Consider the following 19656-nt stretch of genomic DNA (forward strand, 5'->3'; position numbering starts at 1 on the left):
ATGGTTAAAAAATTATAATTCAGTTTAAAAAAAATTTCCGTCATAACTTTAATTGAACCTTTTTTCATTTTCTAAAATTTATTTTCTACATATTCTACTTAAAAATATGTTTTTTGTATTAAAATTTTAAATTACGTGAAAAAACAAATCCGGACAAGCTTCAGTTTTTCACTCTAAAATATCTTTGACTAAAATCTTTGACAGTTGACTAATACAAATGCTTTAAGACAATGCAATATTTTAAATAAAAATACCTAATTCCGTTGGAAAAAATTTGATGTGTTTTTTTGCAACACTCTTAAAATTTTAATTTTTGTAAAAATTTAATTATATTCTAAAAAAAAACCTACTCCAACAAAAAAAACAAATTTTGTGGATCGTCACATACGTTAAGAACAAACGTTAAAAATGTCGAGATTAGTCAAAAAAAAAAAAAAAAAAAAAAACCCTCTAATACGTAAATCATAACCATTTGACGAAGTTCTTCCACTCAATTTTTTAAATTTTATCACTCTCAATTTTATTCTTCTGATTAACGTAACGAGTTTTCTTTGACATAAAATTTCGACTGACTACTGTTTTGTTGGTAGAAATTAACATAATGGATTATTCAAGAGAAATTTTGATTTTTATATTGAAAAGTTTGTAAAATAGATCGTTTTCGTAAACTTTTTCCTGATCTTATCTAGTTATCTTGGACCAATCAAAAATATTTTTATTACATCAGCATGGAAAAAGAAAAACAATAATTGAATAGTCTCGATTATCTTCATCTCCACGATTCTTCACACACATAGGACAAATTAGTTGATTAATAACAGAAGACCAACAAATAAATAAATACAGAACCTCCATTAACATCTAGAGAGAGAGAGAGAGAGAGAGAGAGAGAGAGAGAGAGAGAGAGAGAGAGATTCATCGGGCCGTACGTCGATGGGGAGTAATGGGCCAAGCTCCACAAATCTTCCCAGGGAAGAAGATGATCATCATCATAATGATACCAATAAAGCTCCCACTCTGGATGCTGGTGCTCAATTTGTTCTTAAATCCAGAGGTATATATATCCATGAAATGTCTCATTATGAATTGCCATCATCTTGATTAATCAAGTGTCTGAACTCCTACACCCGCAAATTCTTTCCTTTCAAACTAATATTTTGTAATTTCATTAGTTAATGGATTGTTATTCCAAGTAAGAAACGAAGAACTGAATAGAAAGGGTTAAAATTGTTATTTTAAATTTTTTTTTGGGAAAAAACTCTTACAGGTTTGCATTAGATAGAAATTAGAATCGAGTTGTTTAATAAATAATTAGAAAATCAAATCATTCTTTCTCCAATCATTTTTCCAACAAAACTTGTACTCCTTCCATCTCCAGTTTAGATGTAATATTAGCATGGCCATGTATTCTGTTAATTTGACCGGTTATTACCGTGTAATTGGAACAATTGAGTCAATATATTTATATATACATATATAGTGGGTCTCACGTGAGACCGTTTCACTGATTTTAATCTGTGAGACGGGTCAACCCTACTCATATTCACAATAAAAAGTAATACTATAAACATAAAAAGTAATACTTTTTCATGGATGACCCAAATAAGAGATCCGTCTCACAAATACGACCTGTGAAACCGTCTGACACAAGTTTTTGTGAGAGAGATATCTTTTTTGAATTATCAATAAAAAATTATTATTTTTTATGCTAAGATTATTACTTTTTATTATGAATATCGGTAGGGTTGACCCGTATGAGACGTTCTCACATGATATTCATTATATATATATATATATATATATATATATATTGTAATAAAAAAGGATTTTGTTTTAGTTGAATTAGAAGCTCAAAATGAAAATATTCATAAATGAGATATATATATATAATCAAATCATTATGATTTGAAGTGAGATATTGAATACAGGATCATGGGTACATTGTGGATTCCACTTGACAACATCGATCGTTGCTCCTGCACTGCTGAGTCTGCCATATGCATTTGCCTCACTGGGTTGGACTGCCGGAGTTTTGAGCCTTTCGATCGGAGCACTCGTCACTTTTTATTCCTATAATTTGCTCTCTTTCGTACTCGAACATCATGCCCAGTTGGGTCGTAGACATCTCACGTTTCGCGACATGGCCCGTGATATTATAGGTTACAGTAATTCGATTTCTGTCGTAATTTTTTGCTTGAAATAAAAGTATGTACACTCATTTATTAGAATGCTTTGTTTTCCTTTTCGAGAACCATTTTCAAGTCTTCCTGCATTTATGTAAAGATATAACATTTATTGGTGCCTGCCTGTCCACCAAGTTTGACCTAAGATGTGGGGAGAAATAGTGAAATACTAGGGGGTTGCTGAGAGTGAGCCGTCGAGTATATAAAAAAATACAATAATTTTTTATTATTAATTATTATATTGCAATATCAAAGTTTAAAATATTATTACCCACCGAACTCAATCCCGACCTAATCTCTGAATGTGTACCATTAAAAAAATGTATATTTTCTGAAAAAATATTATCAAAAGAAGATTTGGTAAAAAATATGTCGTCTTTTTTATCATATACGCGTGTTTTTGAACAGGAGTCCCTGGGAAACGAATGATTCTCAAATCTCAATTGCTGACGTCATGAAGCTACTTAATTTATTGTCTTTTATTGTATTTACTTATTTTATTTTAAGATTTGATTTTATATATTTTTGGCAGGACAAAGATGGGGTATGTATTTTGTTGGCCCAATTCAGTTCCTTGTCTGCTATGGTGCAGTTGTGGCTTCTACACTATTGGGAGGACAATGCTTGAAGGTCGATACACATTGTTACCTTCTTGGAGTTATGATTTTTGATGAAATCAAAATACTAGACAACCTATGAAGCTAGTTTCGAGCAGATTTAAATGACAGATTAAACATATGATTTAACGAGGACTATAATACAAACATCCGTGTGTTCATTTTTCCAGATGATATATGTTTTATCGAGTCCAGATGGAGATATGAAGCTTTACCAATTTGTCATTATATTTGGTGGGCTGATGCTGATTTTGGCTCAAATCCCTTCTTTTCACTCGTTGAGGCATATCAACTTGGTTTCTTTGGTTCTATGCCTTGTCTATAGCGCATGTGCAACTGCTGGTTCCATCTATATTGGTAAGATTCTATGATAAATAATAGATGCCTGAATCCAGTTAAGGCAAGAGAATTGTTTGGAGAGTCCAACTATTTCAAGCAATGATAAGAAATATGTTTTGCGAATTGTAAAAATCTTGAAAAAAACCAACTTGTTATTGAATTTCTTTTCTTTTTTCCAGGAAGTTCGTCCAAGGGACCAAGAAAGGACTATTCGGTGAACAGCAACAAGGAAACTCGTATATTTGGTATGTTAAATGCGCTGGCCATTATTGCAACTACTTTTGGCAATGGGATTATCCCAGAAATTCAGGTATGTATGTGTTCGCTACTCAATGTTATGTCTTAGCACAATCCCCGTGAATACTTGATTTACGGTATGTCCAATAATGAAGGCAACATTGGCACCACCGATAAAGGGGAAGATGTTCAAAGGGTTGTGTATTTGCTATTCAGTAGTGACAGCTACATTTTTCAGTGTGGCGATCTCCGGGTATTGGGCTTTTGGAAATCAAGCAAAGGGCCTCGTTCTCTCCAATTTCTTGGATGAACTCGGCAGGCCGTTGGTGCCCAAATGGTTCATTTTGATGACTAATATCTTCACTATCTTGCAGCTATCAGCAGTCGGCGTGGTAAGAAGATTATATCATGCATTACCAAACATTCTCTATTGTCGGTCTAAGAATTAAATATATGAGAACAAAACTTATATTTCACAAAAAAGACAGAAGAATTGGTATTTGCTCCATCAAAGAAAGTATACACTCACAAAATTCAATCCATTTTTTCCGGAATCCTAGCCGATGATCGGAAAATGATTCTTTGGCAACCCTAGTCTTAGTACACTCGTTGCATATACTAAATTCTCATGCATTTTGAGTATTTGTGTTACTCTAACATTCAATTTTTATTTTTTGCTGAAACAGAATGTTTACAAAAACAAACTGTTATAAAATATATTTATTTATATATTAAATATATAACATTTAAAATAATAGTAGTTGTGACTTACTGACTATATATAGGTCAATTGGCTTATGAACTTGATTCATGCAATAGGGCTAACATGCAATATTTAATGCAGGTATATTTGCAACCCACCAACGTAGTGTTGGAGAGGGCATTTGCAAACCCTAAAAGCAAAGAATTTTCTCCTCGAAATGTCATTCCGAGACTGATATCACGATCGATATCAGTCGTCGTTGCAACCACAATAGCCGCGATGCTTCCATTTTTTGGTGACATCAATGCGCTGATAGGGGCTTTTGGTTTCATGCCACTCGACTTCGTGCTTCCTTTTGTTTTCTTCAACCTCACATTCAAAGCATTCAAGCGAAACCCTGTTTTCTGGCTAAATATTACGTTTGCTGTGTTTTTCTCAATACTGGGGCTTGTCGCCACAGTTGCAGCAGTTAGACAGATAATTCTTGATGCCAAATCTTACAGATTATTCGCCAATGTCTGATGATGATCATCAGATAAATTAGTCTTGATATATATATATATATATGAGGCCAAGGATTGCACGAGAAGCAGAACAATTGGACTCTTGTGATTCAGTTCATCAGTTGATGCTGAAACGTGCCACACCAGGATAAACTCATACATCGAATCCACAAGGAAAGAAGAGATTAGATTAATTTGGAAAATATGGAATGTACGAATTGTTGAAACTCGTTGGAATTCTCTTCACCATTTTCTTAATACGATATTGTCATATAAAGATTCTTTCAATCCGTTTTATAATTTTACTGTTGCGTCTTCTTTTCAGCTCGAAGAAAATTATTGATATCTTATTACTAAATGTAATTATTCATTAAAAACATTTAAAGATGCTACGAAAATATTTTCTGGCACTTATTACCCTATCATTCCCCTTTTCATTCCTCTAATTTTAAATATATTAGATAATGAGATTTTGTCATAATTTGTATGAAGCATGAAAAAAACTTAAAAAATATTGAGAGAGAATTTTAGTTAGGGATGACATCAGGGACAGAGTGGGACAGATTTGGTGAAAACTGGGATCGTCCCATAACCCAGATTGGACCACTAAATTTTTAATTTTTGAAAATTTTAAATTTTTAATGATATTCACTACACAATAATTTTTTTAAAATATAATAAATAATCAAAGCTGCTTTATATCAATAATATTGATGAACAAACAAATATTATCATAAAGTTAAAATCTATTAAGTTATACTGAAGTCATAACAAAAAAAAAATTAAACATATCATAATAGAATATAATTATTTCAACCCTAATATATATATATATATATATATATATATATATATATATATATATATATATATATGACATGGTTCAAACCCGGATCATTGTCATCTTCAATCTCGTGTGTGCATTGTTTAGCAACTTCACTAGACCTAAGTCAAAGTCAAGGTTCATTATAAATATATTTTGAATGCCATGCAAATTTTTAGATAAGAGTGTTGATGAAAGGGGGACATCAAAGATGCAATATTGTCAAAAAAATATTTCAATTGCATTCAAGTGAACATGGATCACAGAAGGAGTCAGAGTTGGAAGAAAGTTCGGTTGAGAAATCAATCAAATTAATTTTATACGGACTTTAAGACGCCTGAAATATAAAAGAAAAACTTTTTTAGGAGCTCATCAAATAAACTACAATTCTTTTTTATCGTTATTTTCAAAGATATAACTTCAATGTTTTATAATGGTAGAATAAAATTAAAGACAATGTGTGATTTTATCATCAATTGAAAGAGAAGTATTAGTAATTTAGTACTCAAGTGTAGCATTTGGCTTTCTCAACATGCGACATAGTAATGGAAGATCATAGATACAATTTTTTTTTCAGAGTTACTTGTCATACTTCTATTATTATAAGATTGGTTGGAACGCTGAAAAATGAATATGATGAGATAACTATCAATGAATTTACAAGTCAATACTAAGAAGAAAAAAAAAATTCCAAAACAGTTTTTATATTTAATATAAAAACTGATTTGGAATTTTGTTTAACTAAAAGTTGAAATATTATTTTAAGTTAAAATTTTAATAAATTAATATTTATTTTCTCCATATCGTTTTTAGTTTTTAATACAATATTTTTTAATATCCGAAAAATATCTATAAAAAATTATTTATTTTTTGTTCGTAAAATAAATAATAAAACTAAAAAATATGGGCTCAGAAAATGACATGAACCGGTCCGGTGATATCAAATTGGACTTTCGGTTCGAAAACCTTGGAATCAGAACGAACCGGTTGTCAAACGGTTCCGTCCTGTTCCTGAACCTCCGGCATCGGACCGGTCGGAACTGGAAACGGAAAACCCTTGAGCATGCCTAAATTTGAGGGTGAGTTTTGTTTTTCTTCTCTGCCACAAAGACGCAGGTAGATGGGAGTAAAAATTGTTTAAAGTTTGGTTTGGGTTATGGGCCAAGTGTGGCTGTGTGGGCAGCTGGCTTAAAAAAAATATTATTTTGTTTTGGTTTTTCTGGGGCCTGTGTGTGGGGAGCTCAACCACTGGCCTCCACAATGCCCGACACGATCGTGCCAGCGAGCTGACTCTGATTTTGGCTCAAGTCCCTTCTTTTCACTCGTTGAGGCATATCAATTTTGGCTCAAGTCCCTTCTTTTCAATGCATGAAACTTAAAAATTTATTTAATTTGTAAAGACGATGATGCCCGCAGAAGGCTCGCCCGTGTTACGCGATAACAATAAAGAATTGCGAAAACAATATTTGTTTTTGAATTTTTTTCAGGATGTTCATCCAAGGGACCAATAAAAAGGATTACTCTTTGGAAAGCAACGAGGAAACTCGTATGTTATGATGGCGCTGGAACTACTTTAAGCATTGGGACGTGTGTGTGCTATTCAGTGGTAACGGCTACATTTTTCATAGTGGGGCTTTTGGAAATCAAGCTGAAGCCCTCGTTCTCTCCAATTTCTTTGGAAATGTGTGTTTAAACTATTATTAAAACGTTCAGTTGACATGATTTGGATCCGTATTTGAAGTTATAAATGGGTTTTTGTGTAGCTCCAGGCCCACCTGATATATCATCGTCGTATATAAAGCTTCGAATACGGATCCAAATCAATGCATTGGTGCTAGAGAAGCTCCGTTGCGCCTTGTGTAAAACAGAACCCAAGCTACCCGCGTTGAAAAATGGCTCACTTACTAACATGCAATCCTTGGTACAGGTCTATACGCAACCCACCAACGAAATTCTGGATAGTGTCTTCGTAGACCCTCTGAGTGAGGAATTTCTTCAGAACGTTGCCCGAGAGTTCTATCACGATCAATCTCAGTGCTGGGGCTTATTGCAACAGTTGCTGCCGTTAGACAGATCATTCTTGATGCCAAAACTTAGCCAATGTTTGATCAGCAGACGAACTAGTTTTAATTTGAAATGGCCGAGAAACAGAACTGGATAGATGTATCTCAGTTTCTAGTTCGATTTAGATAAAATCATTGATGTCCACAAACTATTTAGCTCAGGATAAACTCATACATCGAGTCCACAATAGTCATATATCTATTCACCGATTATTCAACTGAACAAGTAAATGCAGAAACAGACGCTGAAATTTAGCAAGACAAATTAACACGAGCAAAATATCTTCCTAATAAGAATCATGTCATGAACAAACAAAAACGTCTGCTCTGGCGTTTCTATTTAAATATTTCCAAGTGCGATATTTCACATTACAGAGACAAATGGATGTAAAACCTGACTAGAGAAGGAAAAAAACAGATGACAAAAATATTACACATCTATTGAAAAAGAAGGAAGCCGCCACAGGCACAATAAAATTGTGCAAAAGAATATGAAAGCCTCACAACCCCAAGATTCATAACTTCAACGCAAAGCCGAGTCCATACAGATTCACCATGTTCCCCGCGAGCTCTTGCATCATGTTCTTGCTGCCCTTTTTGCGTTTTAAGGATGTCGACGCAGTTGCGTCGTAAGAACATTGTTTGTTATATAATATAGTTTTTATTATGGACCATGTCAACGTATATCAGTTAAGCAAACCAGCAAGAAGATCCCCAGGATCTGATGTTGCAGTCATGGGTGGACTAATTGGTTGAGCTTGAGGAGGCATAGGCGTGGAAGGAATGGGTATGTTGACTAATTGTTCTTTAATGAACTCCTTCAACCTAAAAATGGTTTGAAGTTCATTAAGCAAACATAATCTGATGCATAATCGGAAAACATATACTTGGACATTAAAGACGTACTCTAATGTAAGTGTATGATCACCAGAAGCAATTGTCATCCGCAACTGGGAACGATCAGCTGGATCTGTCTCTATTCTCATCTAAATGATGAAGACCAAACAAATTCAAAGTTAGGTGTTGGGAGCTATTTACTCATAAAATTGATTATTATTTTTTTTTAGTTTGAAGTCATTTAATTGAATGCAGATAAATTCATATTCCAATTCTTCAAATGTTTTGGTACACATGCTGCTGCAGTGAATCATGTTAGAATGAGAAAATTTTACCCAGTAGAATCTACTAGCATGTCATGTGCTTACAAGTCATTGAAAAGATCAAATATAAACTATATTGAAGCCAGAATTATTATGGTAAGGCTAAAGGCTGGTTCTCGCATTCTTCATCCAATGCTCATTATGCAGTTACCGCAGCTGATTATGCAGTTACTGTAGTACCTGAAGACATGGGTAGAAAATAAAAACTCAAAATAGACGAGCTTACCAAACATAGCATGGCTCGTGTGCTTTCAGAGTAGAAAGTTGTGCTAGCAACCAAATTATTTGTGTTCGGATCCTGAACGTGAAATCATAGGGAATCAAAATAATCAGAGCAACGACATAAAGGCCATAATAATTTCCCAACTGTTGTATCAGGCGGAAATGTTAAGGAGAAAGCACTTACCAGCCCTGGGCAAACCATCACTCGAAGACTGTTAAATAAGTTTATCATTTCCGCTAGTGGCATCGGCCTTACACCTCTCACCTAGAAAGCTCATGCAAAATGAGATCAGATATTTTATCTCCGAGTTAAGAAGATATTATAGGAGTTTGAAGATAAAATTCACCAAGCACATACAACTTCTTGCAGCTTCAATGGAGGCCCGGAGAGTGATCTCCATTGTTGGAAAAACTCTTCAGCGGAAAGTGAGATTGGTTGAAGAAATTTGTTCAATAGAACGGGAAGGCGAAGTTTTACATTGACCTGCTGGTGGAGACACCCATATGTAAAGTTTGAAAACAAAAACAGGTTAGAATGTGAGCGAGCATTTCATGCACACTTAGTGTACGTGGCTGTACACATACAATATCTTCATTAATAATTATAAAATTCTCAAGCAATACCACATGGGTTCCAAATTTGTATGAGAAGTCCAGAACAGCTAGATCTCTGCTTGGCCGAAGGTTGATAACCTCAAGAGGGCACTGAACCTAAGAAAACAAGAGAATTTGTATTAATCATATAATCCTAAAAATAGATAGCGGTAAAACATGATTAAAGCAAGCCAAAAACAGGATTTGATGAGAAAAAGGAAATCTTTCATAATCCAACCTGTGCCCTTGGAGGAATAGTCTCGGGAACTAATGAAAGTTCGATCTGTAAATGAGAAGGGGGCAATATCATAGCTTGAACTGAGAGGAGAGGGGCGACATTTTTATTTCCTAAGAAGAGAACAAGTCGCCCATGATGTGCTCGCCACTCAGCTTTTATGCCAATCTGGAATTATATCAGAAAATTTGACACTCAACCGCTGGGAAACAATCAGCTAAAGCTAATAATACCAATTGGTGATGCATAGGAAGTTATCCATTACAAATAAAAATTGGATAAAACAAATGAAAAGACAGTGTACCTGAATATAAGGGTCCTCGTATAATACACCACTATCCTTCACTATCAAAGCATTAAACCGTTCAGCAATATCGCCAATTGGCTGCAAGAATAATGTAGTCGGGGGAATAAAATCATGAGAGGTCAACTACAATGAGGTGTTGCGGCATTATCTCCAACTACTTAAGAACTTCACAAATCTTCTCTAAACACACTTTAATTACTATAGAATTGCAAGGTAAAAAAGAATTTATATCCCATAATCAATCTTTGATCCTGGTTATGTTTGAAAATATAGCGAATTGGGCCCACTGGACCCAATCTCTGTAAATGGGAAAGTTAACCAAATTCTAATCCCTATATGATTGTCAGTGGCAAATAATATGTGCTAAATAATAAGCCAAATCATTATATTATCACCAATTAAGGCATCACAGAACCTAAAACTTGGTTTGAGTGATTAAAAATGGTTGATTAACTCTGGAAAAATCTAATTTCATTTCAAAATGTTTATCTACACATAGTAAGCCAATCAAAGAAGCCTAAGCAAGCATTTAGAAGCACCCACATATGAATTTGTGGCGCTAAATTTACGCATCTTGACAACAGGTCAATAAGATCATGTGCTGGTTTATAGATTTATATCTGATACAAAGACAGATTGGTGAAAGCGTCGTACTAAGCTCCCAAAATAATACCACCATTAAGGTAACCTGGGCATATATGTCTATAAGTGATTTGAAGAAAGTGATACCTGGACATTCTTTGCAAGCTCTTCAACAGGTTCAATAGCTAAAGCATCAGCTCCTATACCACTTTGCAAATCAGATGATGCCACACTTGGCTCAGACCGGTGTGTAGTAGCTGGAGGGCCTACAATATCCAATGGGGCTAGAAGGTCCCCAAGGAGATCAAGAGAAGCTGTACTGGGCGGTTGAGAATCAATTACGGTCAGAATGCCATTTTCACGTGTGATTCCTTGTTCAGAAGTGTTATCATCCTGTTGACATAGATGATGGTTGTTCCGTACATGAACATGGTCAGATAATCAGATCCTCAAATCTACAGCATAGTTTGCCACTATTAAGAAAAGGTTTTCTTACCGAATTACTCATGCTAGGCAGCTTCACAATGCCAAGGTGGCCAACAGGTTGTGTTCCATTTGCAGGAAGTTGATCAGTGACTACCAAAGCATTAGAAGTCTGCTGCTGTGTCCGCAATTTAATTGCACTTTGCTCAGCAGTATCAGCCTCAGAATCTTCAGCTTTTTTTATCAATGACGACTAGAATGAAATACTTGCACAGTCAGAATAGCAGCTAAAAGAATTAAGCTTATCTTCAAATCAAATTAAAGGCCCTCGGAGAAACTAAGTACAAAGTATAAGCTAAACAAATTCAAAATCCATACTGAAAATCTTGTCTTTGTACCTGCCGTTCAGGGAACTTTGGCATTTCAGCAAGTACGTCCATTAGAGCTGCACCTTTCCTACTCAGCGCACGGTATTCAACCGCCCTTTGCTGTATTTCAGAATCAATGCAACCTTCATACCTTAAAACAAACAATTGGTCATCTAATGTAAGTACCCAGACATATATTACTAATACAAATTAACACAACAAATTACTTCTTGTTATTACTTGTTAAAAATTGCACAAATTTGACTCTGCAGTTCCTTATCTGGTGGTTGGGCGTGCATCAGAATTTTTGCATATGTGGAAAGAAGAATAGGAATTGTTGAAGTCCTGGTTGAATTTGATACAGTTAAACAAGGTAAAGGAAAATATAAATTGCAACAGAAGATAAACAAATGCACTTACGAAACGGTAGGAAGCTTCTCATTTATGATGACGAAGATCTCTTTTGGGCTACATCCAGGGCGTCGGTTAAGAAGATGGCCATATTCTCCAAGGATGTATGCACTCACCTTTTAAAAAAAATTATGAAACATTTCATTTAATGTTCCAACCACAATACATCTAACATACATATTTTAATAGTACAAACAGAACAGAGGACTAGTCTACAATTACTAGCATATGGTGGAGCAGGTAATATCACATGTACGAGGAATTTCAATAAATAACATTTTCTTCCATCAAGAAGCACATAGATAAATTTAGCCAAATTCTAGCCCCACAAAATATGCATGAAACAATTCATATCATCTACAGTTCACCCCGATAAAAAATTGAATAATATTAAAACCACAGGTGATGTAACACACCTTCACCATTGTCTCGTGGGTAGCAGGCTTATCAAGATAACTTCTGGCTTTCAATGCTGCATAAGGCTGACGAGATTACAAAACGAAATACATGAGCAGAATGAAAATGTCATTTTACAGAAACAAAAACTCTATGCAGCTACATAAGTGACAATAACAAGTAAATTACCTGTAGGTCCTCGTTGTTAGTCACAAACTGCACTACACGAAACCAAATGTCATCACTGACAAAATCCCCTGCCTTGTCAATCAACTGAAGAATCACATCAACATACCTGGAAAACGAGAGAGAGAGATGTTCTTATATCAAGTTTGCTACAGACGGTCATATAAACAGTGTAAATGCCTATCAGATCTGTATAATGTCACATAAAGCTTATTCTATTGATGGAAAGAGAATAAATCTGATCCCAGATTTTTCTTGACATCTACTAGACATCAACAACGTAACTTGACCTTCAAATATTTCAGTTAACATGAGAATTGAAGGGTTACCCTTCCACCATTGTTTCTAACCCCTTAACCACCACAGTAGGCTCACGTAGCTCATTTTGACAAGCTCCAAAGTTGATGTTCAGCACTAATGAACCAAGAACTAACAACATAGAATGAACCTTTCAGAATTTGTTAAGCCTCGGTAACAGTGAACCAATATCTAACAACATAAATGATCCTTTCATAATTTTTATACCCAGATGACCCCCACAAATCTAGCGCATTATGTGGAAATTCTTTTCTACTCTCCTGCAATTCGTAAAATTATTTCTCTGCTCTAACAAAAGAGAAGTAGAGAAAACAGCCCTCAGGGTTCTGCATATTTGCCTTTGAAACATTACATTTAATGCATTAAATATAGTCCAATTAAATCTGCCATGGTACAAAAAATTAAGATTACATAAAAAGCATATTGGGTGGTACTACCTCAATACAACAGACCGCCATATTTTTTAAGAAAATACTCAATGATGATATCGAGGACATTCCATCAGCATTAAGTTTCATATTTTTAAGTATTTCAAAGACATTGTCTATTTTATCATAAAAAGCATAATGGGTACTACCTCAATACAACAGACCACCATTTTTTTTAAGAAAATACTCAATGATGATATCGAGGACATTCCATCAGCATTAGTTTCATATTTTTAAGTATGTCAAAGACATTGTCTATTTTATCGACTTTTAGGTAAAGTTCATACCACGACAAATCAGGTGCAAACTTCTCAGCAAGAATAGCAGCTTTAAGTGACAATTCTTCACGCATTGCAAAGTCTGCTGTGCTAAGATACTGAAACCGGATGAAAGTCAGCCTATTATTCCATCTTGGTTGGTTAAAGTAACAAACAAATATAATTGAAGGTCACTCGTGCAAGTATGCACCTGTAATAATTCTTCAACTATGTCCTTTGCATTAGAGACATCACACATGCCATATAGCAAATCGAGTGCACGTCTCCTAATACTGAAGAAATAATCATTTGTCAGAAACCCTAAGCTTAAACATCGACCGAAACAAACCAACTTTTTTTTATCATAAGTAAAAAGTAACAAGGAAACAGACCCACACTAAGAAAATGAATGTCAACAACATCGAGTAATCAGATTATACCTTTTGTTTCAATTGAAATTTGCCAAGGAAAATTAAAGATAGGATCATAGGAATCATAAAGTGAAAAGATACAGCACCCAACTGTTCATAACCTTGATACAAATGTTTGTAATACATGGTAGATAAATAACTCTGGTATAAAACAATTTAGGCGACCTGGAATCAGGATCCTTCAGGGAAGTGATGATCTGGGCTTGATGTCTTTTGATGATCTCCTGTACTTCTGTGACCATCAACATCCTGGTCATGTTCTCCTGCACCAAAGAAATATTCAGATCTATGCAGTTATACAATAGTACATTTCATAACAAACTAACACATCGAAATAATGAATCAAAATATTGAAAACAAGAAAGAAAAAGACAATCACAACATAGTACATTTCATAACAAACAAACAACTCACCAAACCAAGATATCTTATATTAGGTTCCCGAACAGCAATGAATTTACCAAGCAATGCAATACACTGAGACATCATTTCCTTTTCTGCGTCAAGATGCATGACCTACAGTCAAGAAGTAGACACGAGAACTGTTATCTACAAAAATGCACAGAGTGAGAGCGAGAACGAGAAGAGGAGAAAATCCCTCTCCCCGCATACAACAAACCAACCATTTCCACCATACGCAGAGATGTTCCCCTAAAGCATATAGATTATGTGTGCAAAAGCAAACACTTGAATAGCATTTTAGGTGAAAAATCATATAGGAAGTGACAAGAGAAAAAACCCCTAAGTTCAACTGCTATCCAACAATTTTAAGTAAACAACCAAATGAAATCGTGAAACAAAACTTACGAGAGCAAGGGCTTCAAAAAGAACGGCATGTGATGCATTATTCTTGTTCACATTTTTCACAACATCAGTTCCCATCAATATCCTTTGTAACACCTGATCACAAAAAAAAGTTAATTAAGGAAATTGTAGATCAAAATACAAGAGCACGTTCTGACACACCTATATAAAAATGGCATCATTATTCTTTTAGAACTTAAATATATGGTTATCACAAACATAAAAAGATTAACTTAGACCTCAAACAATGATCTTCTAGTGTTTGGATCTTCAATGGTTGGAAAATACTGAAGGGCCCTCATTGTCCTAACCTGCAGTGCTATATGTTAAAAGCATCAAGAGATAATTAAATACTAGTACTAGTGTAAATCCAGAGAGGTTCTTTTATGTGCTGCTACTTTTAAGATTGAAACTTGAGCGCACATGAATTTATTTCATCTGATAAACAAGGAAGACAAATCAAGAAAAAAAATAATGACTGTGTCCTCTTTTAGCTCAAATCTGTGAAATGTGCTCGAGGTAGCTGAAAACTATTGACAATCCGAGCTCAAGAATAAAAACCATTATCAGGGTGTCACTACCAAAATGCATGAGATTTATCAATTGCAAATTGACTAATTAGGGACCAATAAACCATGCAAATTTCTGGGCTCATCTTTCATCAAACTGTGTTGTGCTAAATATAAGAATTTTGGAAAGTAAAGCTGGGCCCTGAAGAATATTAACCATGCGTGCAAATTTCCTTTTTTTTCATCAGGTCTACCTCAGAAATCACCAACTAGAGACCAGTCATTATGATCAGAGGGTCACTACCATCATTATCTGACACAAAAGGTAGGTTTATTTTTCATCTGCTCTATCCACATGCCCTACACAGTCGAAAGAATATGTAACAGCTTTTGCCAGTCTCTCTACTCATCCCGAAACCGGCAGTGCTAGCTTGCATTGTCTTGCTCTTTGGTCAACCCAATAACACGATCTTTCCCCCTTATCTCCCTGTTGATTTATTGCTTATAAATAGATAGATGGTAGCAAAAGTTGTTATTAAACAAAAGCAAAGCGGGTTTCAATTTTCATCTGGTCTTTCCCACTAGCCTTTGCGCTCAACAGACACCATCACATTCACAGTAAATCTCTCTCCATAGCCCATGGCCAATGTTAGCTAGCGTGTCCTACTCTTTTGGTCAACAGAAACCCCACACTTCTCTCTTCAAATCCTGCTAATGCATCATCCAAATCTGACACCACAAGTTCTCAAGTAAAATCACTGGCCACCAGTTGCATTAACAATCTAAAGTCCCCCAGTACTTCCACAGATGGGCCTGGATAAAAGTTCGAATTTTAACCGACCACTTTACACTTGGATATCTTATATTTAATGTAACCAAAGAAAATTCTATATAATCATATTTCTCAGGTAATTCAAGGCATTTAATTTGAGGCTAGCAATCCATTCTTGGATAAGGTTGGATAATGCACTGCAAAGAGTTCAAAACTTTCTTTAGTGAAATCAGACCAGGAAGCATTTTAAAGGACATCCTGGTAATACGACAACAGGTTACATCAATTTTTTAAAAAAGAATTTAGACTAATATCACCTCCGGTCAAGAAATGGAGATCAAGATAAGCACAAACCTGAATCCAAGGAGATGGAATACCATAGTATGTGTATTCTTGGGGAACATCTTGGTTCCTGATAAGCCTTTCCAGTATTCTAACACATTTGGGAAGACAACTCCAATATGCCTCGTGGTTATTTGCAACTAAAGCAACTAGAAGACTCATCGAAGAAGTCAAGACACCCAGATCCCGTTCATCTAACAGTTGAGCCATTCGATCCGCCCTGCGAAGAGGAAGTTAGTTGGTGATAGCTTTGTCATGCATTCAGATAAAACGAAATTAGTGGCATGTATTAATTTACCAGCCATCAACATTCACCACATCAGGATTTTTTCTGAAGAGGCGCAGTAGGCATAATGCTGCCTTCTTCCTCACCAGTGGTCTGACACTGCTTGAAATCTGGAGCAATATAAACGTTCAGCATCATTGAATAGCTGCATCAACATGGAGCCTTCAAATTGGTATTCACTTACGAGTAATTTTTGAACATCAGGAGCTAGGGATTCAGCAAATTCTCTCCCACCAATATTTCCAACCTGAACAAAATGACAGGATCGGACACAGAGGAAAGAAATAAAATTCAGGGCATGGTATACACAAAGAGAAGAAGAGGAGATCTACGCATACCAGTGTTAAAGCTAGACACTGAAAAGTCTCATTACGACCAATAATATCATTCCGCACTGTATTAATTGCTAGTCTCAAAAAATCATGATTCTCATTGAGAAGGCATGACGTGACTATATAGCCAACCTGAAAAATACGAGTCAAGAAAAATTCAATGAAGAAAAGATTACAACTTATTGTTGATCCTAAACCATAAAGAAAGATGAGTATAGGTAATATCATATATCATTGTCAGGCAACTTTTGGCCAAAGTAATATAATATAAACGGATCGAGACAAATTCATTCTCGGTTGATTCCAAAATATCCAAATGAAGAAAATAAAGGAATGTGGATGTGAACTCTTCCAGATATAAAACACATTAATCTTCTCGAGAACATTCAGATACTCGTTATAATGACCATCAAACATATGCCTATTCCTTTGATATTCATCTTTTTCTATTGACACTTGACAGCATACCTTCATACTCAAGAAAGAGCATGCCAACTAAAAGCATTACATTCTAAACATATCAACAAAGTTATCCATCAAGATTTCTAATTCAATTTTACAGATCATGGTGGTAAAGAGTTGATGTATTTTAAGGTAAAAGACGCACATATTGGCATAGAGTGACAATAATAGTTGGTTTTATCAGGGTATTTAGAGTTAAGTCTATTTGTGGTTTCATAATACATTCACACTTCACTAATCGCAGTGGCAAAACCAACAACTTCTTTCCCTCTGGCTTTTCCACAAAATATTAATATCAATCATTTACTATTTTAAGATATAGATAAACTATGTAAAATCTGACTGACCATTTCCAGTAGAATATCATTAATAAATACAATTATTATCTCCCAATTGACCTGGATGTACGAACTAGTAACTACAAAGTTCAGCGTTTAATATTCCATATGGATTATGGATTTTCTTCAAAGAACAGTTATTATATCAAACAGTAGTTGTAGGCCTATGTTAATCGAAATGCAGCTAACCAAATAGTCAAGTGGTAGAACCTCATTACAATAGGAAATTATTAACACATCATCCTTCTACAAAAAAATATTAGAAAGTCAGTCTTGATAACAACTATATGCAGGCCCACATTTCATTTATCAATTCATTTGGCTACTTACAAAGTCAAAGCACTAATATTAACAGCATGGGATGCAGGTTAACTATGATTATGCAAAAGTTTCTAGAAAACAATACCTGCTTTTCAGGATACTTCGGAGCGGATATTAAAGAAACCGCTTCCATGTGACCAAAATCAACATCATAACCCAGCATATATACGTAAAGCATTTTCCAGACATATTTCTTCTTCTCGTAATGTGTGAGACCCTGCTCAGTTAACACAAATGAGTTCAATACAAAGGGGCTATCAAAATTTGTAATCATGGAAACAAATGCAGCCTCCTTCGTATATCCATTTGACATTGCTTTTTATTGAATAGATAAGCATAAAGATCCAAGAATACAGTTCATGAGCACTAGGGTGAGATAAAAGTTTCAATGAAACGCAGCAGACTGGCAGCTAGTCTACCTCCATTATACATCTCATCCATGAAGTGAAGATGATAACATCTGAAAAACCAAAATTTTCCTTCGCAAGCTATGATTTATAATCCTTACCAATTCCAATTTCTTCACCAAATGATTACCAAATCTAAGATATTAGGACTCCTTCAGGCTAGACTATTATACTTGCGTCTTAAACAATTGAAAAAAGATAAAATCCTTTCCCCGGTGTATTTAATTCTCCCAATCAACAGGTCGGCAGTAACCAACAAATAATTAACTTAATAAATTCAATATGCCCAGCTCATTTAACCAATTTACACGGACTGGAGCTTTTTCCAACTGCTTAATCTACACCCTCAAACCTTATATATATATATATATATATATATATATATATATATATATAAAATCAAGCCATTGCTCCCGATTAGATCAACCCGAATTCCAGGAATGTAAAACTACAAACTGATTACATTATTCCTGAATCACATCTCGAGTCCAGTTTCAAAACTGAGGCTCGCAAGTCATCCCAGAGCTCTCACATACCGAAAATAAAAATCAAACACTCATAGCTAAAAGAACACTTTTAAATGCATGAATGAAGAAAGTCTCGCCTTTTCATTCTTAAAACGCGTGCGCAAGTTACCCAGCTCTTTGTCAACACGAAGCCGCTCCTGTTCTTTATTCTGGCAATTCCGAACATCACTGATGAAGACGGACAATCCTCTCATCCCCGAAAGCGCCATCTCAGATCCAGCAAATCACCAGATCCAATGGCCAATTTCACAGATCTCGATCAAATTCAAGATACAAAAAAGTTGCAATTAATTTTGGGGAGTGATTTGGTCTAGAGAGAGAGATTGGAAAAGCCGTCGGACAGCGGACGGACGGAGGGTGACGGCTTTTTATTTTATTACAGTATAAGCATAAAAAAAAAAACAAACAAAATGCAATTTCATAATTTAGTTATTTATTATTATAAATTTAAATTATATTCAATTTTTTTTATTTAATCTATATTTCAAAATTTTATAATATAGTAAAGATAATAGATGATACTCTGAATTCAAAATTATTTTTCATCTAGCATAATTATCACACGATTCACGTGCCAACAAGATTTTTATTTTAGTTATCATTTTAAAAAATATTCTATATTTAAAAGAAATTAAGAACAAAATAAATCTATTTCGAATACATACTTGTTTATAAAAATCACTTTAAAGTTCCATGTAACTTCATGCATGTCAATTTAAAATAACATCATTACTTGAGAAATTAAAACATTAACATAGATTAAAAAAGAT

General features: G+C 34.7%; 2 protein-coding genes across 3 annotated transcripts; one reads left to right on the forward strand and one right to left on the reverse strand.

Moving 5' to 3' along the window:
* Positions 1-893: 893 nt before the first annotated feature.
* LOC140809855 (GABA transporter 1) lies at positions 894-4843 on the forward strand. Its single transcript, XM_073167612.1, has 7 exons — positions 894-1054; positions 1929-2159; positions 2716-2813; positions 2971-3157; positions 3319-3449; positions 3532-3768; positions 4221-4843. Exons 1-7 carry the CDS (start codon positions 934-936, stop codon positions 4599-4601), a joined length of 1386 nt encoding a protein of 461 aa, XP_073023713.1. The 5' UTR covers positions 894-933; the 3' UTR covers positions 4602-4843.
* A 2890-nt stretch (positions 4844-7733) lies between these two features.
* Positions 7734-19250, reverse strand: LOC140809854 (AP-2 complex subunit alpha-1-like). 2 transcript variants are annotated; one of them, XM_073167609.1, is made up of 27 exons: positions 18964-19250; positions 18038-18169; positions 16838-16963; positions 16684-16746; positions 16512-16609; positions 16226-16433; positions 14830-14901; positions 14594-14686; positions 14201-14302; positions 13952-14049; positions 13567-13648; positions 13386-13474; positions 12356-12461; positions 12187-12252; positions 11780-11886; positions 11600-11704; positions 11390-11510; positions 11065-11244; positions 10716-10961; positions 9984-10064; positions 9683-9847; positions 9475-9561; positions 9209-9337; positions 9035-9115; positions 8855-8926; positions 8375-8454; positions 7734-8293 (listed from the first exon to the last, which is right to left on the reverse strand). In XM_073167609.1, the coding sequence occupies exons 1-27, from the start codon at positions 19093-19095 to the stop codon at positions 8155-8157; spliced, it is 3060 nt and encodes a 1019-aa protein (XP_073023710.1). In that variant the 5' UTR covers positions 19096-19250; the 3' UTR covers positions 7734-8154. The 2 variants fall into 2 exon arrangements, with proteins under 2 accessions (XP_073023710.1, XP_073023712.1); XM_073167611.1 differs by having other exon boundaries at positions 9209-9334; positions 18964-19249.
* Positions 19251-19656: the final 406 nt, after the last annotated feature.

Source organism: Primulina eburnea, chromosome 13 (genome assembly GCF_022965805.1).
Source record: "Primulina eburnea isolate SZY01 chromosome 13, ASM2296580v1, whole genome shotgun sequence".
Lineage (NCBI taxonomy): Eukaryota > Viridiplantae > Streptophyta > Magnoliopsida > Lamiales > Gesneriaceae > Primulina > Primulina eburnea.

Bases quoted from the DNA above. Each gene is read 5' to 3' on its own strand.
- LOC140809855 (XM_073167612.1), top strand. From the start codon at position 934: ATGGGGAGTAATGGGCCAAGCTCCACAAATCTTCCCAGGGAAGAAGAT. The intron at 1,055-1,928 runs GTATATATATCC...TATTGAATACAG, and splicing joins ATTTGTTCTTAAATCCAGAG to GATCATGGGTACATTGTGGA. The intron at 2,160-2,715 runs GTTACAGTAATT...TATTTTTGGCAG, and splicing joins CATGGCCCGTGATATTATAG to GACAAAGATGGGGTATGTAT.
- LOC140809854 (XM_073167609.1), bottom strand. From the start codon at position 19,095: ATGGCGCTTTCGGGGATGAGAGGATTGTCCGTCTTCATCAGTGATGTT. The intron at 11,511-11,599 runs GTAATAACAAGA...GTTTGTTTTAAG, and splicing joins ATTTGTGCAATTTTTAACAA to GTATGAAGGTTGCATTGATT. The intron at 9,338-9,474 runs GTATTGCTTGAG...TGTCTCCACCAG, and splicing joins ACAAATTTGGAACCCATGTG to CAGGTCAATGTAAAACTTCG.